The sequence below is a fragment of the Hesperophylax consimilis genome, chromosome 6 (assembly GCF_061612785.1).
Source record: "Hesperophylax consimilis isolate HC1 chromosome 6, BYU_Hcon_1.0, whole genome shotgun sequence".
NCBI lineage: Eukaryota > Metazoa > Arthropoda > Insecta > Trichoptera > Limnephilidae > Hesperophylax > Hesperophylax consimilis.
Window position 1 is genome coordinate 39,550,313 of NC_142841.1, and position 9,600 is coordinate 39,559,912.

Sequence of the window (9,600 nt, forward strand, 5' to 3'; positions counted from 1 at the left end):
GTACTGTAAGCGGTTTAGATAATGCATTGGAGCATTTATAATATATACCGATACCATTATAAACATTATACAATTCTATTAAATATTTTTGCTTGCAACTTATCAAAAAAAGTATTCATCGAAACTTACATTAAATATATACAGGGTGTATCGGCACTAACCCGACAAACTTTAACCACCTATTCCTTAGCACATTTGGAGTAAAAAATGTTATGGGCACTTTGCTGTCCGGTAGCATTTTTTTTTTCAATTAAATACAAACAAATTAAAAATTTCCACACTACATCACTGTCATTGGCATCGCTTTTCGTGTTCAAAAGCTGTTATAAGCAAGTATGTCGAAAAGCGTCTTCGCTCTTTCGCACACACTAAATAATAATAGTTAAAAATGAGACAAATGGTGCCGTGCCATTTCGTTGTGATTGTAAAAGTGCGCCAATATAGGTACACACGTGCATTATTCAACGGAATTCGAACAAAATATTGCCAGATGGGTTTTCAAACTTTGACAAAGGATAAAACAGTGGTGACATGTGGTGAAAATATGAATAATAATTTTTTTATTAAAAAAAAAAACGTTACCGGACAGCAAAGTGCACATAAGATTTTTGACTCCTTACTTAAGATTTCTTTACTTATATATTTGTAAACTAACTAACTAATTGTAAGACAGGCTTTCTCGACACGGGATATCACTGATAAGACAGTCATATGAAAAAGTATGTGGAAATCCTACTTATACAGAGTGGAGACGTACTGGACTTACTTCAAACGATGATTCATGACATTATTTTGAGTAAAAAATACAAATGAAATTTTAACCATCACCCCGATCATAACTGTCCAATGCCTACTGATTTTTCATGCTTTAACATGAAAAAAAATTAAAACTATCAATAATTTCACCGCATTCAAAAAATTTCGTTTGACATTTTTTTTACTCTAAATAACGTCAAGAATAACTGGTAAAAACATGTGAAGTAAGTCTCTTAACACTCTGTATGGATGTTCTTAATAGATAAATATAATTATGTGACAAATTACTAATGTAATTAATAAAGTGCATCCGTGATAAACCGGTAGATATGAAAACTTGTTTTCGAAATTTTGCTTATCGATTTTACAGGGCAAATTTTATCACATTAATGAAAACATAAAGTTTGTTATCTTCTGCAGATTCTGTTTAAAACATAACATCCAATCTGGAGAAATGTTCAGTATTAAAAAAATTGAAACATGTTGAGTGTTTTTCTGCTTGCTTCCCTTTTGGTTTTCGCTCAAGGTGAGCATTACCAGGCCACTTGTTTCACAGAAATTCAAATAAAGCATTGTCATATGGCCAATCAGCGACTTTGAAAGGTCCCCGATTCAGTCTTCTATCAAATTGTGTTCAGCTTAAAACGTGACAGCCGATCACACTTGGATTGGAAGGGGTAACGGACCCAAAAACAACAATTAAAGGAGACCTAACAAATGGAAATAAAAAAACTAAAGTCATTTTATAACAATGTTATATTTGAAATTCTATGAAACACCCCGACCTTAATGTTCACTATTTATGAGAAGTGAATAACACCTTGGAATGTAAATCCAATATTACAATTGATCTTGAGTTTTTAAATATTTATAGGTGGTGCGGTTTCCAGGAAATATGGGGGTGGGAAAATAGTGGGTGGTGAAGATGCTGCCATCGAGGACGCTCCCTATCAGGCAGGACTTATCCTGCGTGACAAAATTGTTTGCGGAGGCGCCATAATCAGTTCCCAGGTCATCGTCAGTGCAGCTCAGTGCGCTACTGCGTAAGTTATAACAATGTGAAGATTTCATCATCACATTTCGGAGTACCGCAAGGTCACCGTTTAAGTCCTTTCCTATAATTGCAAACTAAGAAAGATTTACTCTAACAATTTAATGCTCATAGAGGCCACGTTTGCGCAGAAATTCTAAAGTAGGTCACAATTTTGAATAACTTGATAATTTTCACCTTTACTGAAATTGATTTATGCATTGATTTATTTGTGCCGTCTGGTGCTCTTTATGGAACATGCTTGTGTATATATAAATACTAAAAAAAATCTGATTTGTTCATTGTAGATACTTGTGACATCATTTTCTATTTAAACTTAATAAAAACTTATACATAGCTTTGTCTGTTACTCTGTTGGGTACCTGTTTGCACAACGAGGGAGTATTTTTGTTATGGTTCAGGTAAGAGTTTTGAAATATAACATTGTTTTCTATAAAGTACGAAGATAACGTTTGTTGTAACTCAGAAACTCCGAAAACCACAAAAATCGTTTAAAAAAATATATTATACAATCGTTAAACTTAATGAATTCTCTATTCCGAAAATATGGAAAGTTAATGAGGTAATATTCGTGATGAGGACAATTCCGGAAAAATATTAGGTATTTTAACTATTTGAAAACATTTTTTCAGACCAGCAAATGAATGGAGAATCCGTGTTGGAACCAACAAAAACTACCACTCAAACAATGAAGATGGCCAGTTCGTTGGTGTCAGCAAAATTATCGCGCACGAAGACTTCGATGATTGGGACATTGACTTTGATGTAGCTTTGTTCTTCACGACCACTCCTCTGGTGATAGATGGCATCAAAGTACGTCCCATTGGTCTTGCCACTCAGGATCAGGTCATCCCCGATGGTACCCTTGTTATGGCTACTGGATGGGGCGATCTACAGGTATATATTAAACTTGACAACAACATGATTTCCTCATTTAAACAAATGAAAAAGAACACACCAGCACAAAATCAAACAATGACTTCGGTCTGAATGAAATCATTTTGAAATAATTTACTAAAACTAATTAACAAAAAAAATGTTACGCAATGCCATTTATATTCACATCACTAAAAATTGTTATGTCAGAAATATGGATAAACTGTTCCTAGTGGCAGAAACTGAAGGTCACCTGCAATAACGCAAAATCATGCCTACTTTGATTCTGCAGTGTTACGGATATAATATGGACCAACTCTTTCAAAGCATTCTTCAGTCACCATATGGGAATAGTATAACGCAAACTATGAAAATCCAATAATGCCATTTTTGCCTAGATGGAGTCCTATTTGAAGAAAAAAGATCGTCAAATAATAAATATCCCCGAAAATGTTTGTTTTGGATACCTACTAAATATATTTCTTTTTTGCCACAGAACTCTTCGGTTATTGTTTTGAGTTATCTTTAGAATAGTACTTATTTACAATTTAATTCGATTATTATTATTTTTTAAATATTTATTTATTTATTTATTTATTTATTTATTGTTTGAAACATTTACAGAGTGTTAACAATTATTACATTTATATTATTTCGGTGGGAATGTGCACAGATATTAACACCCCAATTAAAAATGTTCACAGCATGCGTAAACAAGGTTTAGTTGATATTAGGCGGAGATGCTAGTGGTGAAAAAAAAAATACAAATATAATAATAATTAAAAAGAAATATAAAACATGAATATAAAAAATAAAATATAAAATATAGTAAATGTACAGAGAAAGGATAAGGAAGAAAAGTAAAGAAAATAATAAAGCAATTATATCTCTTAACTGTTCTCCATAACATATCATGGTAGAAGATGGTTGATTTGTTTTTTAAAATATGCGAGACTGTTTGCGAATATATCTATAAGGTCGCATTCAACTGTATTGTACAGACGACACATTCTAGATAGTGGATTGAAATATGCAATATTATTATAAAATATATCAATATGGAATATATTTTGGCTCCTTAAATTATGTCTATTAGGGACTTTAATATGAATATTGCTCAGACAATTAGTGGTAAGAAGTTTATCATGAATAATTTTATATAAACATATTAAGTCTGCAAATTGTCTTCTTTTTTCCAATGTCGTAAATTTGAAGTTTAGTAGACGTTCTTCATAAGATTTGAGTGAGGCATTTAATCCAAGTTTATATGATAACAGTCTTAGGAATTTTTTTTGCACACATTCAATACTTTTAGAATATTTTATATAATGTGGGTTCCAGATAACACTCCCATATTCCAATTTGCTTCTGACCAACGAGTTGTATAATGTTATAATGGATTGGGGATATTTAAATGGTTTCGATATTCTATGAATGAATCCAATCATTTTCATTGATTTACTTATAATATCATTTATGTGTACATCAAACATAAACTTTGAATCAAGAGTGATTCCTAGATCTCTTATAGTGGTGACTGCATTTAATCGTACATTATTAATGGAATATGCAAAATCCTTTCGTTTTCTGTTACGAGTAAAAGTAATAATGTAACATTTTTCAATATTTAAAAACATATCGTTTTGAATGCACCAGCTATTTAGTGTGCAAAGGTCTTCTTGAAGCTTAACATGATCAGAATCAGTGGAAATTTTGCGGTAAATCTTGAGATCATCGGCAAATAGAACAAAATCACAGCGTAACATGGGGCCAAGGTCGTTAATAAAGATTAAGAAAAGCAGTGGGCCAAGATTGGACCCCTGGGGTACGCCTGATGTTACAATTATGGGAGGTGATTCGTACCCATTAATAAGTACTAATTGTGTTCTATTTTCTAAGTAAGACTTAAGCCATCTAAAAAGATCACCGTGAATACCTATTCGATCAAGCTTCTGTAGTAGAATAGAATGGTTAACTTTATCAAATGCCTTTTGAAAATCTGTGTAAATGGCATCTACTTGAGTTCTTTCATTGAAAGCATTACAAACATAATCACAAAAGTCAAGAAGATTTGAATTTGTAGATCTGCTGGGAACAAACCCATGTTGATTGATGCATAATTGCGGTTTAAAATGTGAAAATACAGAAATATATATTATAGATTCAAAGACTTTCGCAAAACAAGATAAAATGCTGATTGGTCGGTAATTTTTCACAAAAGATTTATCACCAGATTTATGTATTGGAACAATATGTGCATTTTTCCAGAAGTCTGGGAAAGTTCCTGAAGATAATGATTCATTATATATTAAAAGAAGTGGGTTAATCAACGCGCTGGAACAACATCTTACAAACAAGGGAGGTATTTTATCAGGTCCTGGGCCTTTGGATGTATCGATTTTTTCTAAACAAGATTTAATGGTTTCCTTGCTAACATTGATTTTTCCAAGATTAAATTGGTTGTTTTGCGAAACTTTTGGCATGGCAGTATATAACAAGGGATTAGATTGAGTATAAACGGATGCGAAATAATTAGAGAAAAGATTGGCAATGTGTTGTCCATTATCTGCAGATATAGAATCCAGGTGCATTAATTTAGGAATGCAATTGGTAGTACGCAACGATTTTGAGTATGCCCAGAAAGCTTTTACATTTACTTTTATGCCTTGTTCAACAGAATTTATATATGATAAATAGCATTCTTTTTGCATTTTTTTCGATCTTTTTCTTAGAATACCAAACTCAGCATAGTCTAGCGGGTTTTTATATTTATTGGCCCGCAGTCTTACTTTATTTTTCTCTTTGAGGAGCTTAATAAGAGACTGACTAAACCATTTGGGGTAGTGATTTCTTATTTGTGTTTTTTTTTTCGGGATATGTTTATCAATAATATCCCACAAAGTATCGTAGAATAATTGTACCTTATTGTTGACATTCGAGTTACTGAAAAGTGAGATCCAATTAACATTTGACAGATCTAGACGACAAGCTTCATAATTTCCTTTCTTAAAATTGTATTTAATAGGGCAATGATTATCTTTTAAGTATTTCAGTTTTTCAAATTTTAAAATCATTTCGAAAGGGGGATGATGATTGTCGACTTTTGATAACCCTGTTGTTCTAGACAGATTAATATTAGTTTCATCACAAAAAAGTAGGTCAAGAATATTAGAATTTCCATTAAGAATATAATTGAATTGGTGAAGGTTACACATTGAGGCCAAGTTGACAACACAGTGAGCTTTATGACTAGTGTAGTTGGACGGAGCTAGTGTTTTGTTGTTATATGCTATGTCAGGTGTCCATTTAATCTCAGGTAAATTAAAGTCGCCGATAATTATAAATTTAAATTTCGGATTACTATGTTGTAGATAAATATCCTGAATATTCTTGATTCTATTACAGTAATCATCAACAGATAAATTGGGAGGAATATATAATACACAAATGTAGATAAGTGAGTTAGAATATTCGTGCGGTTTTATCGATAACCATAAATCTTCTCCATCACTTTCCCAAGATGATTTGCGTGTTGTTATTAATTTTTTATCGACTGCTGCTAAAACTCCACCGCCTTCTCTGGATGCTGAACTAGTGGATTCGCGATCTCTTCGAAAAACTAGGTAACGCTCGTCAAACAATTCATTACTAAATATTGATGAATTTAACCATGTTTCAGTGAAGCAGATTATATCGTAATTGTTGATTGAAATTTCATTTTTTATGTCATTTGTTTTAGTTTTGACTCCTCTAACGTTTTGATAAAAAAAATTCAGTTCCATTTTGTTTTGTTAAGATTTTGATAGATTATACATTCTACAGATAAATTAAATTGGGAAATTTAGGTGAGAGAAACCAAGGAGTCATGATCGCGGATCAACAGTACGTGAGCAGAGTTTTCATTTTTTCGTACAAAGATCCGTCCATTTCGGATCCATACGAATTTATGATGTGTTTCTTTGGCTTTCATCCTAGTAGCTGCATACAGGGCCTTATTTGCGGGAGAGAGATGTTCACTGACGTAAATTGGTGATTTCGTGCCATCGATGCCTATGTGTGTAGAATTTAGTTTGTTCGTCTTGTTTTTTTTATTGAAGTTGGCAACTGCAGCCAGCACTTCATTCTTTACCCTCACGCTTGGAAGCTTCACTATTATTGACTTGGGTCGGCTGGATTCAGGATGGACCTTGGGGACCCGATGTAAGTGAAGTATTTCAGATTCAGCAATGGGACGGGAAATTACGCTTCCAAGTTGTTTGATGATGGATACTAAGTTCTCAGATCTATTTTCAGGAACACACTGAATCTCTACATTGGTTTCTCTGGCCATCTGTTCAATTTGGGATACGCGCGTGTTAAGATTACGCATTTCTGTGTGAAGCCTCGTATTTTCGGCCTGTAAGCTTTTGATGGTGGCTAGTGATTCCGAGAACATTTTTTTTAGGTCCTCGTATTCAGCGGAGATGAAGTTTACGGACTTTTTTAACTCCGGTAGAATGTTGAGTTTGTCGTGAAAAGATTCGAACTCTGATGCAATACATCGTCGAACTATAAGCATTATCTGCTCGACATCCGGGTTCTGAGGCGACTTCATACCGCACGCAGGAGAAGCAGTAGACACTCTGTTCCCGCTCGAAGATTGGTTGACTTTCAGATCATCTTTGCAGTCAATACAGGTCCAGGTATCACGCTTAACACCCATCTTCCTAAAGTTAGTTTCTTTCATGTTCACACAGAAGAAATGGTAGTTAAGCAGACATGTAGAGCATTTAATGCCATCACCGGAGAGTATTTCACTCTTACAGTGTTTACAAGACATATTTATATAAAATAATTTATTGATACGGGATGTTTAATTTTTAGCGCCTGTTGGTTGGCAAACTCCGCAGCACCTTTGATAACTGATACCGACGCCTGTTGGCGGGCAAGCTGATGGTAAGTTTATTTAAAAAAAAAAAAGATTCGCCGGTGTAAGGATCGTACCCCGGGCGCTGGCGAGTACAGTATCGGATATGGTGCATTAACCCACGTTGCTATGGGCCTCTTATACGGAGTGGCGAATTTTGCTCTTATATTCTTCGGTGTTGGTTTTAGCGAACTTGTAATAATTACGCTATTTCAAATTAATTATTGTGGCATTTGTAAATATATTTTTTTATAACACAATATTGCACTTAAATAATGTTATTTATACACCGTTAAACGGTAAGAGCGGATAGGATGGTTTAGTTCTTTTACACTGCACAAAATAGTGTTTTTTTTTAATATAATAGTGTACAAGATAGCGTTTGACGTTTGACGTGCGTGTTTCACTTGTGAGACTTGTTTTTTAAATTGTTTTTTTTTATAGCTTGTCGGTAAAGAACCGGAAAAAAAAATATTATGGGGCGGAAGCCCTCGCAAAACACTATCCGCGAACTCAACTTTTCGTACTTAACTTGTAATAAAAATGTATAAACAAACTGAAATATGCAGAGTGAGAAATAACGCAGCCTATGTATCAACTGACGAACTAACGATGACGAACTAACGATAACTAATGATAACGATAACTAATATCATTAGGTAAGCTTAATCCTTAACCGCATCATTCATTTTTTAATAGCTAATTAAAAGCTAATTTTATGTGGGGTAGTTATCGACCATTTCGATAGAGCCTATAAACTGAGTATCCGTAAAATCATTTAAATGCATCGTGGTTCTGATATATTTTATTCTTAAATAGTTCATCGATTAAAAATACTTATTTTAACAAACTAACATTGCGCTCAAATGAGTGACAGCTTCTGTCGGTGTGATTTCTAACTTTGATATCTCAAATTCATTTACACATTCTTGTGAGAAACTTATTTGAAGATCTTTATTTCCAGCAAGGAGGAGCTGGAGGAAGGCCTGCAATCCTGCAGAAGGTCACTATCCCGACCGTCAGCCGAAGTGTTTGCCAAGAGTGCTACGACGCAATGATGTTATACATCAACAGCAGGTCGATCTGCGCAGGACTAGTGGGTGAGGGTGGGAAGGGCGCTTGCCAAGGCGATACCGGAGGTCCTTTAACTGCCGGCTCCGTTTTGGTCGGAATCACCTCCTGGGGCATAGGATGCGCCCGAGCCGACTACCCGGGAATTTACGCCAGCGTTCCAGCTCTGAGCGATTGGATCAAATGGAATATGCAAGTTTAAATGTATTGAAGTAAAACAGGTTTTCAATAAACTCGTCTTGCCATTTAAATACATCCATAGTTAAATTGCTTATATATATTATTAAAAAAAACCTTTCTTGTAATAAATATCTTCAATCCGTAATAAGTTGGATTTATTACTCCTTAAAGAAAGATTTACACCTTAACCATAATCCTCAACTAAAAAGCTAAACTTTTTAACCTTCTGTGGACAGTCTGATCGGTGGACAGGGTAAATAACCTAACCTAACCTAACTTCAGAATCATAATATCACCTCTGGCGACTCTTTTCCACCATACAAATAAAAAGATCTGTCAGTTCCTGAAGAGATAAATAAATAAACCCTGGTGAAATGTACTAAAAGTACTGCGCTATTGTCAAATAAGGAACATAGTACGATACTTGCAGTAGTTATAAATTTAATATGAATCATGTGATAAATAATAATAGATAGTTAATTAAATTTATAAAACTGAAACTAGATACATTAGAAGAACAACAAAAAATACAGCTATGAAAATAATAAAAAAACGGACATATCCATAGATGTTTATTTTGTATCTACCTACCTAATTAATTTTAATTTTCACTTGTATCAAACACTTTGTTGGCGTAATTATAATTAAATAACTTTGTTTTTTACCTCTTTATTGTATATATTTTCAATATATAAATCCAACCGGTTTCGGTTCACTCTGAACCTTCATCAGGGTTATATAAAAACATAACATCGACAGC

At 33.8% G+C, this 9,600-nt stretch overlaps 1 protein-coding gene across 1 annotated transcript; it reads left to right on the forward strand.

Moving 5' to 3' along the window:
- The first annotated feature begins 1,236 nt into the window (after positions 1-1,236).
- On the forward strand, positions 1,237-9,387 carry LOC149423343 (vitellin-degrading protease-like). Its single transcript, XM_089632728.1, has 4 exons — positions 1,237-1,282; positions 1,631-1,799; positions 2,440-2,704; positions 8,554-9,387. The coding sequence occupies exons 1-4, from the start codon at positions 1,237-1,239 to the stop codon at positions 8,860-8,862; spliced, it is 789 nt and encodes a 262-aa protein (XP_089488854.1). The 3' UTR covers positions 8,863-9,387.
- The last annotated feature ends 213 nt before the right edge of the window (positions 9,388-9,600 follow it).

What these genes read in the sequence shown, in the direction of transcription:
- LOC149423343 (XM_089632728.1), top strand. Translation starts at nt 1,237, where the DNA reads ATGTTGAGTGTTTTTCTGCTTGCTTCCCTTTTGGTTTTCGCTCAAG. An exon ending in GCAGCTCAGTGCGCTACTGC is followed by an intron (nt 1,800 to 2,439) that starts GTAAGTTATAAC and finishes ACATTTTTTCAG; the next exon opens with ACCAGCAAATGAATGGAGAA. An exon ending in CTGGATGGGGCGATCTACAG is followed by an intron (nt 2,705 to 8,553) that starts GTATATATTAAA and finishes CTTTATTTCCAG; the next exon opens with CAAGGAGGAGCTGGAGGAAG.